General features: G+C 44.1%; 3 protein-coding genes across 9 annotated transcripts in view; 1 reads left to right on the top strand and 2 right to left on the bottom strand.

Annotated features, from left to right (window-relative positions):
- Nucleotides 1–11,971, bottom strand: part of TESK2 (testis associated actin remodelling kinase 2) — a 137,676-nt gene extending 125,705 nt beyond the window's left edge. For 3 of the 7 annotated variants that reach the window (XM_061413111.1, XM_061413112.1, XM_061413110.1), the window contains exons 1-2: nt 11,627–11,942; nt 478–612 (exon numbers count right to left, since the gene is read on the bottom strand). The gene's annotated coding sequence lies outside the window, so the exon portion shown is untranslated. Of the gene's footprint in view, nt 1–477; nt 613–11,626 lie in introns of all 7 variants that reach the window. The other 4 variants (XM_061413109.1, XM_061413115.1, XM_061413113.1 and 1 more) reach the window with 4 other exon arrangements.
- Nucleotides 11,972–14,642: 2,671 nt separating this feature from the next.
- Nucleotides 14,643–20,312, bottom strand: CCDC163 (CCDC163 homolog). Its single transcript, XM_061413144.1, is given in 6 exon segments — nt 14,643–17,175; nt 18,249–18,316; nt 18,608–18,671; nt 18,674–18,694; nt 19,624–19,710; nt 19,758–20,312. Coding segments are annotated over 6 exon segments (519 nt in total). The 5' UTR covers nt 19,929–20,312; the 3' UTR covers nt 14,643–17,067.
- Nucleotides 20,313–20,378: 66 nt separating this feature from the next.
- Nucleotides 20,379–25,436, top strand: MMACHC (metabolism of cobalamin associated C). The gene is made up of 4 exons (XM_061413132.1): nt 20,379–20,637; nt 22,591–22,785; nt 23,462–23,614; nt 24,658–25,436. Exons 1-4 carry the CDS (start codon nt 20,557–20,559, stop codon nt 25,069–25,071), a joined length of 843 nt encoding a protein of 280 aa, XP_061269116.1. The 5' UTR covers nt 20,379–20,556; the 3' UTR covers nt 25,072–25,436.
- Nucleotides 25,437–25,688: the final 252 nt, after the last annotated feature.

Genomic DNA, 25,688 nt, shown 5'->3' with positions numbered 1-25,688 from the left:
CATGGACTGACTTTCAATAGATCACAATGAAAGAACTGCTCTGCTACCCACAAAATCCCGACTCAGAAGGAAGTCGTCTACAAACGGTTTAGCACCAGGTTCCCCACAAACATGCGATGCATGACGGGCAAGAGGCTCATCTTCTAAGTACACCAAATGTATCTAAAATTTTGTATGCTGGGACATGAAGCTTGACACAGGATAAACTCATATTGGATCCTATTCAAATAAGCTGACATGCTAAAATACTAAGAGGATGTATGAATTTCCAAAATAATCTCTATTTTGATAAGTGTTCTCTTTTTTGGTTTTTTTTTGGCCACTCAGCTTGTGGGATCTTCATTCACCACCAGGGACTGAAGCAGGGCCCTTGGCAGTGAGAGCACAGAGTCCTAACCACTGAACTGCCAGGGAATTTCCTGATAAATTTTCCTCTTTGAATTTAAGAAGACCACTTAGGTCAGTTAGGCTACTCACCTCTTCTTTTGAGTTAGAAGGCTATTTAAGAGACTGGGGATAAAAGCAATCAAGAGAAAAGAGGAAGTTAGGTTCCTGGGGTTAGGGCCGGCTCTTCTACAGTTTACATTACAAAGTTGATGTCGAAGGAAAAATCTGATAAGAGGCAAAACAAAATTAGTAATATAAAGTATTGTCAAAAAATATTCACCAAAAATATTTTTTATTCCATCTTATTTCTCTCCCAAATGTATCATTTCTACTAAAGGGAATACTTTACAGCCATTAAAAGTGACACTTAACTATAAGCACATAAAATATATATATACAAGAATGTATTAACTTACATGCTGTCAGTAACAGAAAAAAAAAAAAAAACTGGAGACAATCCAAATATCCATCAATAGGGTGGTTAAATAAACTGTAGTATATCCAAATAATGTATTATATAGTCATTCAAAGAATGAGATAAGTTCTATATATACTAACATAGGGAGATGTTCAAGTTTCACTGTCCAGTGACCATAGTATGTTGCAAAACAAAATGTATAGTGCAATCTTATTTTTATTTTTTAAACAGTAAACATTAATATATAACCAAAAAACAATTTAGAGGCATTCATATATTAAACTGTCATCTTGGTGGAGGAGAGGATTATACAAGACTCATTTTTGTATGGAATACATTTCTGTTCAGTTTTTTTTTTTTTTCACAATTATCTTGCATTAATTTTTGCTTTTAAAAATTTAGATTAAAAGGGGTTAGAAATAAAAATCACCCTTTCATCCCTACCACCACAGGAGCTTAAATGACATGAGATGAAATTTACGATATATGTTAAATGGGAAGAGGGAAGGGCAAAAATACAAAAACTGAATAATCAATAATTATATAAAATTATGGACTGGAAAAAAAGGAATTACACCAAAGTGATAATATTGTTTTGGGTGGAAATGTATGACTCATTCTTGACTCTTACTCTAAACTATCTGTAATGCTATATTGATAATAAATATAGCAAAATGCAAATAATTTCACAGTCAATGTATAATGAACCTGAGTCTCTGAAAACATTCAATTATGAGTGTACAGAAATAAAAATATAAAAGATGTAGTAATTCAGTTAAGTTCGTATTAACCACAGCACGCACGCATGCATGCTCAGTTGCTTCAGTCGTGTTTGACTCTGCAACCCACCAGGCTTCTCTATCCATGAGATTCTGCAGACAAGAACACTGGAGTGGGGGGCCATGCCCTCGTCCAGGGGCTCTTCCCAACCAGGGATCAAACCTGCATCTCCTGCACTGCAGGCAGATTCTTCACCCACTGAGCCACCTGGGAAGCCCAACGACAGCACACTACCTGGCATTTCTTCTACTTTCTGATAGGGATTTGCTTCCTTAAAATATTTCTTTCTGATTTAAATTCAGGAAAAATATTCCACTTCAAAAATAAAAATGTATTATTTAATGTAATTAAGGAGCTTTAAGAGGGCTTTTGCAGGGTTTTTTTGGTTTGTTTTGGGAGGGTTTTTTTGACCATGCCAAGCAGCTTCCCCCACCAAAGATCAAACAGAGTGCCCTGTAGTGAAAAAGCAGTCCTAACCACTGGATAACTATTAACAAAAGGTATTTGCAAACAATGCCTATTTTCATGGGTCTTCACTCTGTCTGTGTGTGTGTGTGTGTATGTGTGTGCACGTGTGTATACTTTCCAAATAAAGGGTCATATTCCAGTCTGAAATTTCATTTGTTTAGAGACGATTTTGATAACATTTCTATTATTTCACAGGCATAAAAGATTTCAACATCATTTCAGACTAGCCAGAAGGAAGCATTGAAGAAAGTGGGGAAAACCACTAGACCATTTAGGTATGACCTAAATCAAATCCCTTATGATTATACAGTGGAAGTGACAAATAGATTTAAGGGACTAGATCTGATAGAGAGTGTCTGATGAACTATGGACGGAGGTTCGTGACATTGTACAAGAGACAGAAATCAAGACCATCCCCAAGAAAAAGAAATGCAAAAAAGCAAAATGGCTATCTGAGGAGTCCTAACAAATAGCTGTGAAAAGAGAAGTGAAAAGCAAAGGAGAAAAGGCAAGATATACCCATTTGAATGCAGAGTTCCAAAGAATAGCAAGGAGAGATAAGAAAGCCTTCCTCAGCGATCAATGCAAAGAAATAGAGGAAAACAACAGAATGGGAAAGACTAGAGATCTCTTCAAGAAAATTAGAGATACCAAGGGAACACTTCATGCAAAGATTCGCTCAATAAAGGACAGAAATGGTATGGACCTAACAGAAGCAGAAGATATTAAGAAGAGGTGGCAAGAATACACAGAAGAACTGTACAAAAAAGATCTTCACGACCCAGATAATCACGATGGTGTGATCACCCACCTAGAGCCAGACATTCTGGAATGTGAAGTCAAGTGGGCCTTAGGAAGCATCACTACAAACAAAGCTAGTGGAGGTGAAGGAATTCCAGTTAAGCTATTTCAAATCCTAAAACATGATGCTGTGAAAGTGCTGCACTCAATATGTCAGCAAATTTGGAAAACTCAGCAGTGGCCACAGGACTGGCAAAGGTCAGTTTTCATTCCAATCCCAAAGAAAGGCAATGCCAAAGAATGCTCAAACTACCGCACAATTGCACTCATCTCACACGCTAGTAAAGTAATGCTCAAAATTCTTCAAGCCAGGCTTCAACAATACGTGAATTGTGAACTTCCAGATGTTCAAGCTGGATTTAGAAAAGACAGAGGAACCAGAGATCAAACTGCCAACATTCGTTGGATCATCGAAAAATCAAGAGAGTTCCAGAAAAGCATCTATTTCTGCTTTATTGACTATGCCAAAGCCTTTGACTGTGTGGATCACAATAAACTGTGGAAAATTCTGAAAGAGATGGGAATACCAGACCACCTACCTGACCTGCCTTTTGAGAAATCTGTATGCAGGTCAGGAAGCAACAGTTAGAACTGGACATGGAACAACAGACTGGTTCCAAATAGGAAAAGAGTACGTCAAGGCTGTATATTGTCACCCCGCTTATTTAACTTCCATGCAGAGTACATCATGGGAAATGCTGGGCTGGAAGAAGCACAAGCTGGAATCAAGACTGCCAGGAGAAATATCAATAACCTCAGATATGCAGATGACACCACCCTTATGGCAGAAAGTGAAGAAGAACTAAAGAGCCTCTTGATGAAAGTGAAAGAGGAGAGTGAAAAAGTTGGCTTAAAGCTCAACATTCAGAAAACTAAGATCATGGGATCCAGTCTCATCACTTCATGGCAAATAGATGGGGAAACAGTGGGGGAAGGCTCCAAAATCACTGCAGATGGTGATTGTAGCCATGAAATTAAAAGACACTTACTCCTTGGAAGGAAAATTATGACCAAACTAGACAGCATATTCAAAAGCAGAGACATTACTTTGCCAACAAAGGTCCGTCTAGTCAAGGTTATCGTTTTTCCAATGGTCATGTATGGATGTGAGAGTTGGACTATAAAGAAAGCTGAGCACAGAAGAATTGACGCTTTTGAACTGTGGTGTTGGAGAAGACTCTTGAAAGTCCCTTGGACTGCAAGGAGATCCAACCAGTCCATCCTAAAGGAGATCAGTCCTGGGTGTTCATTGGAGGGACTGATGTTGAAGATGAAACTCTAATACTTTGGCCACCTGATGCAAAGAGCTGACTCATTTGAAAAGACTCTGATGCTGGGAAAGATTGAGGGCAGGAGGAGAAGGGGATGACAGAGGATGAGATGGTTGGATAGCATCACAGACTCAATGGACATGAGTTTGGGTGGACTCCAGGAGTTGGTGATGGACAGGGAGGCCTGGCGTGCTGTGGTTCATGGGGTGGCAAAGAGTCAGACATGACTGAGCAACTGAACTGAACTGAACTGAGAAGGAAGCAAACTGCAACCTGTAACAGTTCACACAACACATGACAATTTAAAAAATTCAACATTTATAATGGTTAAAAAAATTCAATGACATCTATTGCATATAAAATTTCTTAGCTCGGCATTCAAAGACTTTGCTCTACTAAAACTGGCCTAATTGTTATACCCCAGACTTAACCCTTCGTTCAAGTGTAGCTTTCCCCTCCTAACTCAGCTTAAATGATGTTCACCTCATTCCAGCTGTTGTATTCAACATCTTCTTGGTCTTCCTAACTTCATTCTCACACCTCTCCCAATTTACTCTCCAAAATGAATAAATCTGAGAATTTTTCATGTGTGACACAACGGCTCTTTGTTATTTGGCCCCTGGCCACATCTCCAGCCTCATCTATTTGTATTTCTTTACCCACAGACACAATCTGCTACAAACATAGGGAACTACTTAAAGTGCCCTAGTCATACTTCAGTGCCTAGAAGGAATATTCCTTCCCTCTGGCGTGTTTTTCTTGACCTCTTCTACGCTCTCTGGGGATCATCTCATATGGGAAGTGTTCTCTGACTCTTCAATCTCTGCTGTGTTTTGATAATGCCTTGCACAAAGCTCTGTTATAACAGTTATCATACAGTATTTTAATGGCTGCTTATCTATCCCTTTCACTGGACTATGAGCTCCATGAAGAATTAGACTTGAACTTACTCACCTCCAAATGAGTATGGCATAAAAATTTTAATATTACTGTATGAATAAAAATTTACAGCAGGAATAAACTAAAATAAATAATTATGTCATTGAACTTCCATACCTTCTATGTAAAAACATATTTATCCATCCATTCATTCAGTCAACAAATATTTATTTAGCACCTTAAGGGCCAGGCACTATGCCAAGCCATAGAGAGCTAGTGATGACAATATAGACACACACACAAAAAGAACCCTGAGAGTCTTTGAATTTGGGGAAGATATAAATAATTTAAAATCATCTCTATTTCCCAATTCCTTCTTAACAAACATGCATTAGTTTTATAATCTCACACACATACAAAGTGAAAGGTCCTCCCAAATTACAAATTCCTACCAATCAGTAAAAATATAATACCCAAAGTAAATAATGTGCAAATTTGTGAACCATAGCTAATGCAAAAGCAAAACAATTTTTAAGACCTTTTAGTCAGATTCCAATTATACCTAATACAAAAAAACAAGATTAAGTGTGCAAAAATACTTCATGATTTCCACAGTGCCTACTTTTGAAAAAAAAAAAATACCATGCAAACTGTCCAAGAAAAACACTGACCACAAGATCAATACCATCCTAGTTTCCCACACTGCAGAAAAAAAAAAAAATTGTCATCCTATTCCATCTAATTGGAGGAGGAAATGGTAACCCATTCCAGTATTCTTGCCTGAAAATCCCATAGACAGAGTAGCCTGACGGGCTATAGTCCAAAAGGGTGCAAAGAATCAGACATGACTGAGCGACTAAGCACATTCCATTCAATGCAGAAGAGGTGACATCCTCCATACAATTTGTTCAGAAGACAACAAACACCATATTTCATCTGTATAATGATTTACGGTTTGCAGTTCACTAAGCACTTTGACCTTTACAACAATTCTGTTTTCTTATTCCCATTGGACAGATTAAAAAACTAAGGGTTGAGATGAAGAAGGTCTTTCTAACTATAACTCAAAATCAAAAGTCATAAAAGAAAGGACTGATAAGTTTGTCTACATAAAAATCTAAAAGTTCTGCATGGGAATAAAAGAAGTCAGAAGACAACAGTCAAAATGGGAAAATATCTGCAATACTTCAGACAAAAAAAACATGTATTTTATCATCTTATCATACATATATATGATACACAGTACATAGTACACATAGTGTTAGTCGCTCAGTCATGTCCGACTCTTCGGACCCCATGGACTGTAGCCTCTGTCCATGGAATCCTCCAGGCAAGAATACTGGCGTGGGTAGCCATTTCCTTCTCCAGGGAATTTCCCGATCCAGGAATCAAACCGAGGTCTCCCGCATTGTAGGCAGATTCTTTACTGTCTGAGCTACCAGGCAAGCCCATATACATATATAAATACACATATATTATAAATCAAGAGAAAGAGACTTACAGAACAGTAGGAAAGAGATCTATGACTCAAAAGAAAAATAGGTAAAGAATTTAGACACACAGTTTACAGAAATGGAAATATGAGTGATCAAACAATATAAAAAAAATCCTTGATCTTAATAACATAATATTTTAAAACTTAAAACTACTCTGAGCTATCATTTTTCTCTATCAGACTGGCAAAAATTCAAGTCTGATAACAGCAAAACATAATACTGCTAACACTGATCCTAGAGCCAGAGTACTTAGCTTGAGTTTCTGCCACAGTAGCTGTGTGATTTGGGCAAGGCATTTAAATTTTCTACTCATTAAGTATTCTTCTGAAAAATGGAGATAATAATTGTACCTAACCCAAAGGAGGTTATTAAGATAAAATGAAGTAATGTATATAGAGCACTTAGTATCTGGAACACAGAAAGCACCATGTAACTGTGATACAGTTAATGTTGGTGAGTGAACAGGCAACGTACATTTTGGAGCAGCAGCAAAGGAAAGCAATTCAGCGATATATTTCATAGTTATAAATGCATACATCGTTTAACTTAGAAATCCCACTTTCTACAAAGTTATCCCACAAATGGCCTTACACACATGTAAGATGGCATGCATATGTTCAACAGTCTCCATCATAGAACTACTTATAATATCACAAGACTAGAAGCAACACAATAAGGAACTAATTTATTTGACTGGAAATAAATTATAATACATCCATTCAATGAATATGATGCAAAAAAAATTTTTTTTAAAAAAGCAGGAGTTCCCCAATGACCTAGTGGTTAGGAATCTGGGCTTTCACTGCCATGTCCCAGGTTCAATCCCTGGTTGAGGAACTGAGATCCTGCAAGGTGCGAGATGTGGCCAAAAAATAAACAAAGGGTAAGAGCAAAAACCGTAAAAATAAATTAAATTTTAAAAATTAAAAAAGCAGAAACTATGTACTGAACTGGAAAGATCTCTAAGATATATTAAGTGAAAAAGTAGTTTGGGGGTAACAGTTTGAAGGTGCAGAACAGTGGGGACCATGGACTAACTTCTGCATGAAAAGTAGAAAAAATTAGATTACATATTCATATTTGTAAGCATTTGCTTAAAGAAAGTCTCAAAAAATGTAAAGAAACTAGTAAAAGCAGTCAGGAAGGGAGCATGGGAGGACTAGGAATAGGAGTGAGATTTTTGCTGCTTACATAAAATATATAAATGGGCAACTAACTATTTGAATGTATTACCTTTTCAAAAATTAATTTTTAAAAAAAAGCTCAGAGCATAAGAACTTTGCCTACAAGCATATAGTTAATCATAACAGGATGGATTACAATTTTGTCACACTGTCTTTCTGAAATTTTCAAGAATGTAAGATTTAAAAATCACCACAGGACTCCCCTGGTGGTACAGTAGATGAGAATCTGCTAGCCAACGCAGGGGCACAGGTTCAGTCCCAGGTCTAGGAACTAAGTCCATGCACTACAACCACTGAAGTCTGTGCGCCTCGTGTCTGTGATCCACCACATGAGAAGCCACTGCAGTGAGTCCGAGCACCAAAAGAAGAGTAGCCTCCAATCGCAGCAACTAGAGAAAGCCCCCACAAACGTAAAAAAGACCCAGTGCCACCAAACATTAAAAAAATAGTCACAAGTGAGACTTCCCTGGTGGTCCAGTGATTAGGACTCTGCATTTCCACTGCAGAGGGAACTAAAATCCCATATGCTACATGGTGTGGCCATAAAATAATAATAATGATGATGAAGTTTTTTTTTATAAAAATAAATAAAATAAAAATTATCACAAGTAAGTTTTTCTCTGAAACAACCACTCCCTCAATAAAAGTAACACCAGTGTGACCACACTGAAGTCATCTCCATATGATGACTTGGAAAATATATATAACAATGTGAGTCTAAAATATTCACCATCACCTACACTATTCAATGCAATAATTGGGCTTCATTTCCTGGAAGATGAAATTCTCATAAAAGCCCTTATCATAGGTTTCAAATTCCAATACAACATTCATTTTGCAGAAAAATGAAATGTATGACACAGGAATTATACTCGTAAAAATTTTCACATGGAAAGAGAATCATTAAAGCAAGTCAGCTTTCTACTCTAAATAAGCCAGAGGATGAGTACATATAAATATGAAAATGTGTAACTTTGTTTTTATAAATAACATAAGTACAAAATGTTATTGGGGATAATGGGTTGGAGAGTCTAGCCTAGCTTCTCAACATATACACTTTTAAACAGAACTAAACAGGCCTGAGTTCAGTTGCTCAGTCGTGTCCGATTCTTTTCGACCCCATGGACTGCAGCAGGCCAGACCTAAAATATTTTAAATTACAAAAGACTGTTTGAGACCACCATCCCAAATATATATATATATCTGTATGAGAGAATACATCATACATCCAGTGTATCAAGCAAGTATCTGAGGATCTCAACATTAATTCACTCACAAGCACACAAGTACTTGTACCACCTAGTACTGCTTTTGAACAAGTGACAAGGAGTGTCCAACTCAATTTTGGGTCCCTTAATTATGAGCAGCCCCACATATAGGACCCAGCATCTCATCTGTTCCATTTCCTGCTTCATAGTGAGCAACTACGACATCCATATTGGTGACATAATATGTCATGTCCCTTATCCTCCCACTAGTTCAATAATCTCTATTCCCCTTCAACAGCACTGAGACAGTTACATCTTGTTTTTAGTTTTTACCTTGAAACTATATTTATATTGAACTCACAGCTTTCTCATTTTGTATTTCTTACAAAACCTAGTCTTCAACCACCTTTCTGATTGTCTCCTTATTCTCCAAGTACACTAGCCCCAATGAACGTTTTATTTCTTATAGCCCCAGCTTGGACCCTCAAAGTCCATCACATCTCCCACACTATCATTAGCAATGTAAAGTTACTCTCCATTTTATCTTTCTTTCTTGTAAATTCCACTTCTGGATCCACCCAATCATCTTTTTTGCCCTCTTGCTCTTAGGCTGCTGAAGGAGTATAAAATCCATGGTGCTAGGCCCCATTATTATAAATATTACTGGACCTACATGTGGTTAGCAATTTTTTGTTTGTTTAATCCTTAATCCACCCCTCTTTCATGTTCCATTCAAGATTTCCAAGGCCATAAAACTCAAGAGAAACTCACCATAGTTCCTTCAGTCTTCAAAGATAATTGACTTCTCCACAGATAACCGAGCACATCAAGAAAATAAGACCACCTTTAAACTCGCTCACTTTCCCTCCAACCACATCAGTGTCCACACTTAATGTCTATTCTTGTGGTGTCAAAAAATGAAACACTCAACATATTAAAATTTCCCCATATAAATAAAATTTCCCTTCAACCTACAAAACTGTTTCACTCATACTAAGAAAAACACACATGTGCCATAGTGGAAAGAACATAGGTTTCAGAACTAGACTTTTTTCAAATTCTTGCCTATAGCCTTCCCAACCATAAAAGAGGGATACTGCTGATACTAAACAAGGCTGTTGTGATCTATAAAGCATCTTTATGACACGTAACCTATAGAATAACCTCAACAAAGGTGTTTCACTACTATCAGTTTTCCTTCACAACCACAGTTGCTGAACAAGGAATTTTATTCACTGTTCCACATTTGTTCCTCAATCCATCATGATCTGATTACTGCCATCCATCATTCCCACCATCAAGCTATCTAAAGTGTCTTTCAAAGAAAACAAGTGATCTCCTAATTACTAAATTCAGTGGTTTCTTCCTAATTCTCACTATACTGGTATCATACACTGATAGTTACCCTCTCCCTTCCTGAGATCCTTTCTTCCTTTGGCTTCTATCATAATGCCACTCTGTTCTAGTTCTTGTCCCATTCTTTTAACCTCTCTTTCTCAGTGTCTACTACCCTACAATGATATTCTTCCTGGTCCACAGCCCTTTTCATCTCTTCTTTCAGCATTACCATCCCATACTAAGGCTTCAAATACCCTGCATATATTCTTAGTTGACCCTCAAATATATGTATCCAGTTCCAGACTTTCTTCCAACTTTCAGACCCAAATTTCCACAATAATATCTGAAAAACACTTCAAACTAAACTTGTCCAAAACCAAATTCATTACCTTCCCTCATAACTGCTCCTTTATTCTCTATTTCAATTAATATTACCAATCCATCCCATCAGTCAGGTTAGAAATCTCCCACTAATTCTCTCCACTTTGTTTTGGGAGCACATGGAATTGCATGCCATTCTCTTCACTCTCCTCTGACCTGGATTAGCACATTACTTTCCAAACTACCTAGGCTGTCTGCCTCCAAGTCTTCACTTTGAATTCTTCCTCCATATTTTCACCAGAGGTAATCAACCATACCAAACTCCTGCTTACAAAAGCTTTAAAAGCTCCCCATACCTACGGAATAAAGTCCAAATTATTTAGCAAGGTTCCTCACCCTGCCCAGAGGGATAAACTGACAGGTTTTTATTTTTAAATTCGACAAACCCGGTTTCACTTCTAGCTAAATCTGAATACTGGCTTAGTCCAGATAGTTCAAAGTGAAGGATAAAAGGCAAAGGAGGGAAAAGGAGAGATTGGGATAAGAGGGATGACAGGGGAGGACTGAAAAGGAGCTAGTAGTGCCTGAGAGGAAGAAAGTATCTTTTGAGGGTAGAAATGGATGAGGGAAGATTATGTCTGAGAAAAGTTTGACAGTACAGATCTCCGTCAGAGCCGACAGGGTGAAGCTTAAGGTCTCAGACACAGGAGTTCTCCGAGGAAACGAAAGGGTCCTGAGTCTCTAAAGTGGGAAAAGTGCCTGAGAGGAGTCGGGGACCAGGTCCCACTTATGAACGAACTTCTCACGGGTTCCGGGCCTCTGAAGAGGGCAGAGAGAAGGCGCGGGGGGAGGGGAGAGAGGGGGAGCTGTCCCGGGACCCTGAGGGAAGTGAAAAGAGTAGGGGAAGGGGTCGAGGAGTTTCCCTAGCCGCTGAGAGAAGGGCCTCCGGGAAGCGATTGACTTCTGCCAGTGCTAAAACACCCGAGCACCAATGCTCCGGAGCCCAGGCGGGTAGCAGCAGCGCGCGCGGGCCGGGTGCCCTGGGTTCGTGCCCCACGCGCTCTCTTGGCGTTACCTGAGGCGGGACTGAGCAGCGAGAGGGGTGCCTGAGCAGGCGGGAAGGGGAGGCGGAGGCAAAGAGGGAGCATAGTACCCCTCACTGCTCGGAGGCGGCAGCGGCTCTTAGCCTGCGGAGGCGGTGGGGGTCCCTCTCGCAGAAGCCGACGACTCGGCGGGGCCAGCGGCGGCGGAGGGCGAAGAGGCTACTGCCATGACCCCCAAGTCGGGGTCGCTCCCCAAGCTTGTTCGGCGGGGCCAGCAGGATGATCCGGCCGGGGAAGCAAAGAAGGCAGCTGGGAGCGCCGCTAGGCTCCCTGGCCGCGAGCGACTGAAACGCCTGCCCCGCAGGGCAGGGGAGTTGGAGGCGGGGTTTAGTTAGCCCCGCCCCTCACCTCAAGCCCTCGCTCAGAACAGCCAATCAATTGTTAATCCTTGAAAAAAAACGAGCTGGTGGAATTGCCCAATTAGCGCTAGGAATACCACGTGGTATGAGGGCGGGCACAATGGGCGTTCAGAGAAGCCAATCATCAGCCCAAAGCTCCAACTCTGGAGGACTAAGGGAGCCAATAGGAAGAAAGTAGAGGTAAAAACAGAAGAGGCAGTGTGTGGAAAAGGCGGAACCAAGGAGGAGGGAGGGAATACACCTGGGGGAAACCCAAGTCCAGGAGCCTCTCAGAGGGCGGGACAGTAAACATAAAATGGGCCAATCAAAATGCCAAACATATAAGCTCTTGGTAATTGATAAAGCCAACAGAAAATGGACTCGACTGGCGCGGCTTTTGGGTTGGAGAAGAAACAGCTGAGTAAGAACTGTCTGAGTAGGCAAAAGCTGTATGAACGCAGAGTCCGACAGGATCTTAGTATAGTATGGGGAGAAAACTGATGTGAATTATTAGCGACCTGAGATAATAAGAGCAATTAATAGAAATGCTGAGCGAGTAACTCATCTAAACCAAGAGATTCGATTTGGTGAGGGCTTCTTGGAGAAGGGAACCCTTGCTGCTGCTGCTGCTGCTGCTAAGTCGCTACAGTCGTGTCCGACTCTGTGCGACCCCATAGATGGCAGCCCACCAGGCTCCCCCGTCCCTGGAATTCTCCAGGCAAGAACACTGGAGTGGGTTGCCATTTCCTTCTCCAATGCATGGAAGTGAAAAGTGAAAGTGAAGTCGCTCAGTCGTGTCCGACTCCTAGTGACCCCATTGGACTGCAGCCCACCAGGCTCCTCCGTCCATGGGATTCTCCAGGCAAGAGCACTGGAGTGGGGTGCCATTGCTGGCTTGAAAACAGGGCAAAAAATAGAATTTGTTCAGCTGTTCAACAGGTACATATTTCCTCTTGTTTTCCCTATGCCTGGACCTCAGGCAGTCATAATCTCATGCCTGAGCAGACTGGAATAGGATTAGAGCTTCCATGGGAAAAAAAAAAGCAGGTAAAGAAACAAAGGAGTATGGACCTTCTTGCATCAATGCTCCCTAGGGTTGGAGACCTCTTTTCCGACATCTTTAGGCTTGCCTCCTGCTGGGTCTTGACAGATGAGTGGAATTTGAATAAGTGGATTGTGTGCATTCTTGGTGGCAATGTTTAAGAAAGGGGACTTCCCTCGTGGTCCAGTGGCTAAGATTCCACAACTCATAATGCAGGGGGCCTGGGTTCAATCCCTGATCAGAGAACTAGATCCCACATCCCACAACTAAGGTTAAATGTGAGTTCAGTTTAAGTGCCAGACTTGTCCTTTCTTTTTTATGCTGTGAGAATTATCGAAGGTTTTTTAGCAGGAGAGTAACCTTAACAGGACACTGTTATAGAAAGATAGATAGCTCACAGGATCTCTAAAGGGAGAAAAGAGATCAACATTGGCCATTTCCTTGGCCAAAAGCCTTTTCTGTATCATTCTTCTGGCAGCAAATCATGTGCTGCCACCTGGTGACAGTTCAAATACCATTGTTCCACATTGTTATTGGAGCCCTGGCACCCTTGCAAACCCGTCTTCCACAGACGTTGATGCAAAAGAGTTGATAAATAAGCAGAGTACTGGTAGCAAGTAGATTAAATAATATCATTATGCCAGATGTATCACCTCCCCAGTCAAAGATGTAAAACACAGGGTTTCCTTGACCTGCTTCAGTAGGAAGATGAGCCTTGATGGGAAGTTTTGGGGGTTGTTTGAACAGGTTATATTTGACCCAGGTCTGATCTTTGTCATTCCACTCTCATCAATCTCCCTAATGCTGAAGGGAAAGAAACCCTGAGGACTGCCTTATAGCTATTCAGGTGTCAGAGGCCCACTCTTCATGACTTGTCTGCTAGTTAAGTCGGGGCCTTGAATGTACCCCATAACAGGAAATAGTTCCTGCCCTCCTCACCCCAGCCTTTTATTATGCTTTTATTTGAGATAACTGTCTCCTCTTCCTAGCTAGATTGAGCTAAGAGCTGGGAGTCCACTGCACACTTTTGTTGTTGTTCAGTAGCTAAGTCTTGTCTGACTCTGCAACGCCATGGACTGCAGCACACCAGGCTTCCCTGTCCTTCACTATCACCTGGAGTTTGCTCAGACACATGTCCACTGAGTCAGGGATACCATCCAAACAGCTCATCCTTTGTCGCCCTCTTCTCCTGCCCTCAGTTTTTCCCAGCATCAGGGTCTTTTCCAATGAGTTGGCTCTTCACATCTGGTGGCCAAAGTATTGGAACTTCAGTTTCAGCATCCGTTTCTGCCCTACTCACCCCCAGCCTTTTATTGTGCTTTTATTTCAGGTAACTGTCTCCTCTTCCCAGCTAGATTGAGCTAAGAGCTGGGAGTCCACTGCACATCTTAGCTCAGGACAAATACATACCAGGACTGGTATGCATTAAGTTCAAGAACCATCATCCATTTGTGTTAAGCAACTATACTCCATTAAAATTAATTTAAACAAAGGAATACCTTTGAGTCAATTCTAATGAGGTGGATGAACCTAGAACCTATTATACAGAGCGAAGTAAGTCAGAAAGATAAATATCATATTCTAATGCATATATACGGAATCTAGAAAAATGGTACTGAAACATTTATTTACAGGGCACAAATGGAGAAACAGACATAGAGAACAGACTTGGGGAGAGGGGAGGAGAGGGTGGGCTGTATGGAAAGAGTAACATGGAAACTTATATTACCATAGTAAAGCCAACAGGAATTTGCTATATGGCTAAGAAAACTCAAACAGGGGCTCTGCATCAACCTAGAGGGGTGGGATGCAGAGGGAGATGGGAGGGAAGTTCAAAAGGGAGGGGATATATGTATACTTATGGCTGATTCATGTTGAGGTTTGACAGAAAACACCACAATTCTGTAAAGCAATTATCCTTCAATAAAAAATAAACTATAAGTTACAAAAAAGTTTAACAAAGAAGAAAAATCCACTTAGTGGATAAATAACATTATTTTGGCTATGTTTAGGAGAGGAAGAGACTTCATGAGACCTCAGTGAGATGCTACTACTTCTAGGGAAATCTTGGAATGCACTGTCCAGAATACAAAGCCCAGGTAAGGAAAAAGTAAAGCTTCCCTTACCTGCCTAGGAAGACATCCTTTCCAGAAAGCATCCAAGTGGAGGAAGGATCAGAACCAATAGCTAAAAAGCATTTTTTAATATAACAGGAAATATCAGAGTGTCTAACTCCTAGTAAGTACTGAATCATAAAATTTGTTTTGGTTAATAAATACAGACATGTATATTTACTAGGCTACAATACAATGTAAACTATTTCTTACTAGAGGTCCCAGTCAAAAAATCCTGAAAGCCACTGGATTAGAGGTTGAGGCTGAAAGACCAACCAAAGAGGAGACTGCTACAGAATCACAGCCTGAGCTGCTAAGGATGAAGAGATATAAAGGGGCCAGAGAGACAGCCTCAAGAGGCAGAAGCTGAAAAAAAAAAAAAAAAAAAGAGGACTCCTTCTATTGCCCAGGTCAAGGGCCCACCAGAATGTCTTGTCCTCCTCTGCATCCCCACAGCAGTACTGCCCCAAGCACTGGCCTACCTCATTCTACCCACCAGACTGGGAGCTTCCATCTCCTTCCAGTTTCCACTGAGCACAGGGTCTGTACTCAGAAGATACAGTCATAAATGCCCATGAACTTGGATTTCAGAGAGAGAGGTGGCAGGAAGCAGTCAAGTAACAGGAGGAAGAAAAGGTACAGCTGAGCGTATCCCATGTGGGTGCTGATTCACAAACACATGAGTTCAGTCGCTCAGTGGTGTATGACTCTGCAACCCCATGAATTGCAGCACACCAGGCCTCCCTGTCCATCACCAACTCCCGGAGTTCACTCAAACTCATGTCCATCGAGTCGGTGATGCCATCCAGCCATCTCATCCTCTGTCGCCCCCTTCTCCTCCTGCCCCCAATCCCTCCCAGCATCAGAGTCTTTTCCAATGAGCCAAATGAGTCAACTCTTCACATGAGGTGGCCCAAGTATTGGAGTTTCAGCTTCAGCATCAGTCCTTCCAATGAACACCCAGGACTGATCTCCTTTAGGATGGACTGGTTGGATCTCCTTGCAGTCCAAGGGACTCTCAAGAGTCTTCTCCAACACTACAGTTCAAAAGCATCAATTCTTCGGCGCTCAGCTTTCTTCACACTCCAACTCTCACATCCATACATGACCACTGGAAAAACCAGAGCCTGGACTAGACGGACGTTTGTTGGCAAAGTAATGTCTCTGCTTTTTAATATGCTATCTAGGCTGGTCATCGGAGAAGGCAATGGCACCCCACTACATTTTCTTGCCTGGAAAATCCCATGGACAGAGGAGCCTGGTAGGCTGCAGTCCATGGGGTCGCTAAGAGTTAGGCATGACTGAGCGACTTCACTTTCACTTTTCACTTCCATGCATTGGAGAAGGAAATGGCAACCCACTCCAGTGTTCTTGCCTGGAGAATCCCAGGGATGGGGGAGCCTGGTGGGCTGCCATCTATGGCGTCGCACAGAGTCGGACACGACTGAAGCGACTTAGCAGCAGCAGCAGGCTAGTCATAACTTTCCTTCCAAGGAGTAAGCGTCTTTTAATTTCATGGCTGCAATCACCATCTGCAGTGATCTTGGAGCCCAAAAAATAAAGTCTGACACTGTTTCCCCATCTATTTCCCATGAAGTGATGGGACCAGATGCCATGATCTTAGTTTTCTGAATGTTGAGCTTTAAGCCAACTTTTTCACTCTCCGCTTTCACTTTCATCAAGAGGCTCTTTAGTTCCTCTTCACTTTCTGCATAAGGGTGGTGTCATCTCAGGGAGGGTTAAACCATTTTATTGCAATTGGTAGACAGGGATGGACAGGCAGTGACAAGCCTCAGTAGGGAGGGCAAACACCAACTAGATCAAGAGCGGAGCGGCAGGCAACTCAGAAACAGGACCTTGGAGGGGAAGATGAGGAAAGAAGACTTCATCCTACTATATTACAAGTCCTTACAGGTCACTTAGGAGTATCCTGGGGCCCTTAAAGAATACATCCTCTTGCTCAAGGCTCTGGGCCTGGAGCTGAAAGCTGCTGGGCTCCGGGTTCGAAAGGGTATGCCTCTGGAGATCTATGAGGAGAGAAAGGGGAAAAAGAACGAATCACCAGCAAGCACTGTGGTACACACGGACCTAGACTTGGGCCCTGTTGGGGAGGGACATACAGGCCTGATGGGATAAGGAGCAACAGAGGTTGATAGATTTCCAAAGAAAGAGGCAGAGACCCCATTCTATCCAGTGTCAAACAATTAGGCAGCTGGCATCCAGGCACCACTCAGATTCAGCCTCCTGCCTTACCCTCACCTAGCTTCCTTAAAAGTTCCCTGCTACTGTTACTGTCCAGAAGCCTGACTTCAGAGGTAGATAAAGAAAGCGACATGGCGAAGGTGGGCTGCTTAGATTGGAGGACATGAACAGAAGTCCTGCAAAGGGGGAAGAATCAGAGGTAGACATGGTGACAGTGGGTCAAGGGGGCCCTCCCAGCACAGACCTGACCTGTCCTCCTTCCTGAGGCTAGGATTCCAGTCTCTTCCCTCTTTATCCTCTAAATACAGAGATACCTCAGAGACACTGTGTCAAGTAAAGAAAATGTGCAGTACTGCCCATATGGGCTATAACCCCCTACCATACCTTCCCTACCAGCTCATGTCAAATCTGAGATAGCTGAACTTTGGTCCCCAATGCCTGGCCTCTGTGAGCCAAATCCCTTCCACAGCCATAAGCACCCACACCCCCTGACCTGAGGAGGTCATGCTCCTGCCAGGCATCCTGGACCTCTGTTCTGACAGCCTCCAGGTTGTGACCTTTGCCATCCTGGCCACTTTGCAGCTGATCCAACATCTGCCATACCATAGGGCCAGGTAGGACCAAACCTCTACCTCTCCAGGAGGAGCACCCGCCTCCCCATGATTAGCCTCTTGAGCCCGCTTGGAGCCCTCATGGGGACAAAGATAGTTTCTCATGTCCTTTAGCAGAGGGCTTGGGAAGAAGAGCTTTGGAGGGAGGTGGAGTCAGTACAAGGAAGAGATGGAAAGAGATAGGAGTAGGAGAGAGTATCCTGGCCTGTCTGCAAAACAGGATAGATAGAGAAAGGAAGGGGCCTCCAAAGGGAGAGATGAACAGATAGGTCCAATCCTGGTCCTACCTTCCAGCTGCAGGCCTGAGCTTGCCGCCTCTCAGTTATCTGTTTCAGCAGCAGCTCCTGATGCTGGCCTGCAGATGAGAGAAAATGTGAGGGAACGTCTCCAACTTCCTTCCTTCCCCTTCCCTGCCTTGCACCCAGCCTGGCACTGAAAACGGACAAATACATTCTGGTCCAGCTACTGGGCAGTTTCCAAGCTGACTGGAGATGCACACTCACACCATATGAGAAAAGACAAAATACTTGGCCAGGTTTCTGGGTAGCTCAAGCTATCAAAGGTATGGTCATTTATAAGGAAAGCAAGAAGGCTTTTCAGAAAAGGGAAGAGGTGAATTCATACGCACCCTCAATCTTTTACTCACTCAGCTGGTCCCATAGCAACTTTAGTTCCTCCCGAAGAATCTGTGACTCCTCGCACAGCAGTTGCGAGGGATAATAGCAGTGTCATTCTAAAACCAATTAACAAGCCCAGAGGAGGCTACCAGAGTACCAGGAGTTCAGGGCTGAAGAAGACAAGGTTTTGCCCATCACTTACTCATTCTGAAGCTCTTCGTGAAGGCCACTGGTGGCACTGCACTTCTGTGGTCCTGTCTGTATTTGGGCTTGGGCCTGTTCCTGCACCTGGCTTTGAAGGCCCTGCAGTTCCCTTCTCATCTCTTCCAGATGTTGCTCCAGGAGAAGGACCCTTTGCTCTGGGCCCCCCTGCAGCAACCTTAGTGATGCTACAGTGAGACAAGTAGGGGATCAGCCCCCTAAGAACATCACACATGAGCCTACAGACTCCACTTGCAAATCAAGACACAAGTGCACAGACAATAGAAGAGCCACAAAATGTGCACACACATTTGAGGCTGTGTATATGAAGAAAAGAATGATCAGATACCTTCCAGGGCAGAGATCTGGTACTTCTGCTGCTCTCGCTCTTCCAGCAGGCCCTGGACAGCCTGCCGTAGTGCTTCAGTCACCTACCCAGGCAGAAAAACCCCATGAGCTCCCCAATCACCGGTAACCTCATCAGTTACACACTCACACAAACCCCAAATATACACACCATGCCTCACCTGAGCCTGGGATCGAAGAATAGTAACTTCATCCCTGAGAGAAGATGCACTGTGGGCCTCAGCCCAGTTTAGCCTCTCTGGAAATACGGGAGCCTCTAGAGCCCAAGCCTTTTGAGCTTGGATTCCTGACTCAGTAGGCAAGTCACGAGGGGAAATCCAAGTCCCAGCCAGGTCTCCTGCTGAGAGAAAAAGGAAGGGACAAGTGGAAAGCCCCTTAGGCGGAGGGGGGAACAGATGTTTCTTCAGGAAAAGAAAAGTTGGAATTTAGAAGGAACAGTGGATAACACTGGAAAGAAAGGCTGAGGGACAATATTTACCCCCGGTAGAGACTCCAAGTGGATACAGCCGCTGCTACAAAAGAAACAAATGCACAGGTCAATGAGTTCTGTTTTGCAATCTATTAACTCACATCCCCTAAACAAGGGAGTAGGGGACTCAGGAGCCCCCTCACCTTAATCCTGTTCACATTTCGGTCCGTAGCATTGAGAAGCGCGTCGAGCTGCTCAGACCAGCTCAGGCTCCTACTCATAGACTGCAGCAAGGGTCTGGCTCCCTGGCGTCTTGTGCCCTTGCTCCCCACACTGTGGACACCAAAGACACAGCCCAGGGAAGACCACAACATAAGCTCTAAAGAGGTGAGTGGGGGGATGCAATACTAAAGGTAAGGAAGCAATAGTCAGACCAAAACTGCGTTTCTGGGACTAGTCGGGGGAGCGGCTTCCTTGCGAAATTAGGGGAAAAGCGGGATGCCCTGATAAACGGATATCAATTGGGAATTGAAGATGCTGAATCTTGGTTTAGACGTCCCCAGACTCACAACTCTGGCACCATAACACTGAAACTGTGCCAGTGACCACTGAAACCGCCCAGTTCAAACCTTACGGTAGGCGGGGAAAGCCCGACTTCGGACTGGCCTCTGCGGCGCCACTTGGGAAATTGAGTTCGCCTCTATTGGAGACAACCGGCGATGGAGGCTACCGAACTACGTTTCCCTGGAAGCAACACGCGCAGTCACAGTGCCCCCCCCCACCGTGAAGCTTGTCGGGAAACCGAGTTTTTCTGCTTCTGTAGTGGGTGCCTCTACGAACTGAATGAACTACGTGTCCCAGGATGCATCGCGCAGAGACGACACAGTGCCGCAGCTGATCCCCGTAGCTCTTGGGAAATGGAGTCCAAGCTGTCTCAAAGCGTAAAGTCCCGAGTAACCTTGAGACTCCATTGCCCAGCAGGCTCAGTGTGTAACGTGCACTATGGAGCCGCTAGTCGCAGAGCTGAAGCAGAAGATTGAGGACACGTTGTGCCCTTTTGGCTTCGAAGTTTACCCCTTCCAGGTTGGTTTATCCCTGCTGCGGTGCTAGGGCTAAGCGTATGGATGGCTTCGGTGCCACTGACGTGAGGCCCGTGAATTTTCTAATCTTTCTCGAGCTCCTCTGGCCGCGAGTCCGTTTAATTGTCGAGACAGGGCGCTTGGGCTAAATGGGTAGAGCAGCGTTGCAGGTTTGTTCTTTTGTTGTTTTTGTTCAGTCGCTCAGTCGTGTCCGACTCTTTGTCACCCCATGGACTGCAGCACCGCCAGGTTTCCCTGTACATCAGCAACTCCCGGAGCTTGCTCAAACTCATGTCCGTTGAGTCGGTGATGCCATCCAACCATCTCGTCCTCTGTCGTCCCCTTCTCCTCCTGCCTTCAGTCTTTCCCAACATAAAAGTCTTTCCAATGAGTTATCTCTTTTACCCTCCTACAATGCTGTATTGATGAGTGGGAGACACCATGTGATCCAGTAACCTTGTGGTTTTGTCACCCAGGTAATTTAGAGGAAGAAGGGGATCTGTGGAGCCAGAGTCACTTTGGAAGCTTCCTGAAGGAGTTTAGGAGAGGGCAAGGTCTGGGAATGTTTGTATGGCTCATGAGCAAAGGGCATTCTGGATGTTGAACAAGCAAACAGTTGGCTTGGTTGTTCAGTCTATCTGCAAAAGGTTACATTCATGATGTTGCCAATCATCAATGCTGGGCTGGGTTTAGAAACTGTACACTTGCCTGACACAGAAGTCTGGCATCAGGACCTACCCTTAGTCACATAGGTCCATCTCCCCCCACATCCAGTGCCCTCTGCACTGAGCCCTGTGCTTAGTGCAGGGATAAATCAACTCAACCTGAGCCTTTTGCCTGATGCTTAAGAGGCCACCCTTTCCACTTTCCACTGAGTGGCATACAGCAATGCTGGGAGAGGATTATAGAGGAAGAGGTAGTTGGGTCTAGCCTCAGAGAGGCTTCCCTGGAAAAAATGGAGTTGAGCTATATATGAAAAGATAGATTGGAAGGAAGGAGGGTCATGTACATCTCAAATATCAGAAATTGCTTGAGTAAAGGTATGGAGATAATGGTGGATGGCAGGTGTGGGAGAGATTGGAGATGCCTGTCTGATATAATCAAGAAGACTTTGGTAGAAGGAGCTGTGGTATTGAACAGTGCCTCTTACAGCCCTGCCAGTCATCCTGTGTTCCTACTTCTCTCCCCTTCCCAGCGCCACATACAGTCATCCACAGCGATCTTTAGGAATCTGTCTCCTAAATTCAACCTATCTATGCTCTGGTTCAGCCCACTATTAGTCATTTGGATTTCTGCAATAACTTCCTTGCTGTCACTTTGCCTCTATTCCTTCCTCCACACTGCAGCCAGGTTGATCTAAAACTGACCATGTCAGTTTGCTTCTTAAATCTTCAATGGCTAACCCCTCACTGTCAGCAAATTAGACCCATATTCCTTCAGTTGGTATTCAAGGCCAGTCACAGTCTCATTCTTACTGATCTCTCCAGCCTTCTCTCCCTCTGCTCTCCTCCTCAGATGCTTCATTTCTATCAAACTAGACAACTTGCTATTCTCCAAGTATGCTTTGCATTTTTTGCCTCTTCGTTTATGCTGGGACCTGTTTAAAACACACACCAGATTCTCCCTCTCCACATCAGCCTGTAAGTTACCTTCCCAGCATCAAGACTCAGCTTCCAAGAAGCCTTTTCTAATTTCAGAGGACCTTCATTGGCCCTGTTATTGCACTAACCACAGTACAATCAATTTCTTCTTTTTCTTAGTTGTTTATGAATTCTTTGCCTCTCTATTATAACTGTCAGGTGAGTTCCCCACAAACACACATCATCAGGAGAATTTCACTGTTTGAATAAGGAGGCTGGACAATTTGCATGAAACCTTGAATGCCAGGCCAAGGTATGGGCCTGGCTAAGGCCTAAGTTAGCCCTCTTGTGCGGCCTGAATTTTCTCTCTGTTCCAGGTGGCATGGTACAATGCACTCCTGCCTCCAGCCTTCCACCTACCCCTGCCAGGACCTACACTGGCCTTCCTGGTACTCAGCACACCTGCCATGTTTGACCGGGCCCTCAAGCCCTTCCTGCAGAGCCACTACCTCCAACCACTGACTGACCCTGTGGACCAGTGTGTGGCCTACCACCTGGGCCGAGTTAGAGAGGTGAGCAAGGCTGGCTATAGCCTCACCCAGCTTCCAAATCTGCATCTGCTTCCAGTTCCTGTAAGCTCAGTATAGAATCTAGACCTACAAGGAGCCACTTCCCCGGCAGAAGGCTATCCTAAAGCCAGCCTTGACATCGTGATCTCTCCCCAGTCTGCCTTCTCATCTCAGGTTTAGCCACCCCCTCTAGCCAACAAGGTCTGAAACAGATCAATCTCACCCTTCCCTGATGGGCAACTTGATGAGCAGACTTCCCTTGACCTCCAAGTGAAATAGGAATAAGCCCCAAAATTCTCCACGCATCTCTCACCTGTCTTTGCCCTAGACCTGGGAGCCTTATGGGGTCTTTTGAGGACAGAACAGGACCCCTGCACTACATACTTTACACGTATACATAAATACGTATACATACACTGGGTCTCCCCAAAGCTGGACCGTCTTCCTCTGCACTCAGCCTCTGGAGGGCAGAGCCGTAACAGAGGTTTCTGAACAATCCTAAACAGAATTATCATTTTCTTCACACTGGAGCCTCCAATCCCACTCCAAGTTTAAGGTCATGTTTTCCCTTTAAACATGACTTCTAAAGACAGGGCCATGTTAACACAACTGAAGGCTCTGTTGAACATGATCATGATTCCTGTTGCGCTTAAAGTCTTCATCTTATCTTCTAACCCAGAGCCTCCCAGAGCTGCAGATAGAAGTCATCGCTGACTACGAGGTACACCCCAACCGGCGCCCCAAGATCCTGGCCCAGACAGCAGCCCATGTAGCAGGGGCTGCTTACTACTACCAGCGACAGGACGTGGAGTCTGACCCTTGGGGGACCCAGGTCAGAGGGCAAGTATGAGCAAATAGGGGCTGAGAACGAAAATGAAATAAAATTCCATCAAGATTTCAAGTCCCAGGAATTCCCTGGTGGTCTAGTGGTTAGGATTCCAGGTTTTCACTGCCATGGTCCCGGTTCAGTCCATGGTTAGAGAACTGAAATCCTGTTAACCACATGGCACAGCAAAAAAAAAATTTCAAGTCCCATTCTTCCACCTTCCCTGGGTAAAGGAGTTGCTGGGCACAATCCAGGACAAGAGTACACCATGGTCAATGATCCAGTTCCATGATTTCGTCTACTTGCAGACACATCAAGTCAGAAAAAGTGAAGTGTTAGTCGTTTCAGTTCAGTTCAGTTGCTTAGTCGTGTCTGACTCTCTGCGACCCCATGAATCGCAGCACGCCAGGCCTCCCTGTCCATCACCAACTCCTGGAGTTCACTCAGACTTAGTTGTGTCCAACTCTGCTTTGCGATCCCATGCACAGTAGCCCACCAGGCTCCTGTACACAGAATTCTCTGGGCAAGAATACTGGAGTGGGTTACTGTTCCTTTCCCCAGGGGATCTTCCCAATCATACCCAGGGATTAAACCCATGTCTCCTTCACTGGCAGGCAGTTTACCATCTGAGCCACCAGGGATCCGGTTAGAGAACTAGTCTGTTCTTCTTTGTGACAGAATGGAGCAGGTAGAGCTGTGATTAAATCCACTGTGCGACTGGGAAGCTGAGGCTCAGCTTAAGGAAACTCTCCTTGGGGTCAGTGACTTCATGAAGAGTTGACGGAGTAGGGGAGCCCAGCCAAGACTGACAGTTCACATGTGTGTGTATGCAGCACAGCTTTTGGGATCTTAGTTCCCTGACCAAAGATAGAACCTGGGACCTTGGCAGTGACAGCGTGGAGTCCTAACCATTGGACCACCAGGGAATTCCCTGACAGGCTCACAGGTAGAATCACTGTTGAATAAGAAGTGAACTAGCTTGCATTGATGGTAGTTATTGGTGCCCATATGACCACCATGACCTTGCTTTCTTTTTACCCTCTCCCCAGCACATAGCAGGTGTGTGCATACATCCCAGGTTTGGGGGCTGGTTTGCCATCCGAGGGGTGGTGCTACTGCGAGGAACAGAGGTGCCGAATCTGCCACCCACAAAGCCCGTTGACTGTGTACCCACAAGAGCTGACCGCATCAGCCTGCTTGAACGCTTCAATTTCCATTGGCGTGACTGGACTTACCGGGATGCTGTGACACCTCAGGAGCGCTACTCAGAAGAGCAGAAGGCATACTTTTCCACTCCTCCTGCCCAACGCTTGGCCTTACTGGGCTTGCTTCAGCCCTCAGAGGAGCCTAGCTCTCCATCCCAAGAGCTTCACATCACTACACTCTTATCCAAGAAGCCTCAGAATCCCAGGAGAGGCTGGCTCAGTCCCACAGTTTCCCCACCTATATCCCCTGGACCCTGATACCTTCCCTGCCTGTGGGATCCTCATTTAGGGCAGTGGCACCTACCTGTTAAAAGACTTTTACACTACTATTAATATTTCGCCAGGGAAGAAACTTATTTTGGGTATAAAATGATTATTTTTGATAAATTATTCTAGTAGAGATCTTAAAATAACAAGGCTCAGGAAAGTTTGGTTAAGACCAAAGTAGATCCAGACCTCCCACCTGCCTTGAAACATGGAATCGCTACCTGTTACCATTTCTCTGCAGTGCTTCGAAATGCTACCTGTTACAGGGCGTAAGGAGGAACTATCCCCTAAATAATAGTACCTGCTTCAGAGGGTTATCATGGTGACTGAATAAATGTGAAATTGCTTAGCATACAGTAAGCTGTTGTTGACGGCCCTGGGAATCCTGTACTACTGCCCACAGGTTGCCTGGGCTAGTCGGGGTGGGGGGGTGGTGTCCGGAAGAGCACATACTAAAGGATCTTCTGTTGCAAATGTGCCCTAGCCTTGGGCCCAGGAGGAATCCACCTTCACCCCACTGACAACCCTCCCTCACGACACAGATACGAATGAGAACAAGTTCAAATGAGTCGCGTCCAAAGTCTTTGCAACCCCATGGACTGCAGCAC

Source organism: Bos javanicus, chromosome 3 (genome assembly GCF_032452875.1).
Source record: "Bos javanicus breed banteng chromosome 3, ARS-OSU_banteng_1.0, whole genome shotgun sequence".
In the NCBI taxonomy this organism is placed as follows: Eukaryota; Metazoa; Chordata; class Mammalia; order Artiodactyla; family Bovidae; genus Bos; species Bos javanicus.
The sequence above is the reverse complement of the archived record's forward strand: the minus strand, read 5'-3'. Positions and strand labels throughout refer to the sequence as shown.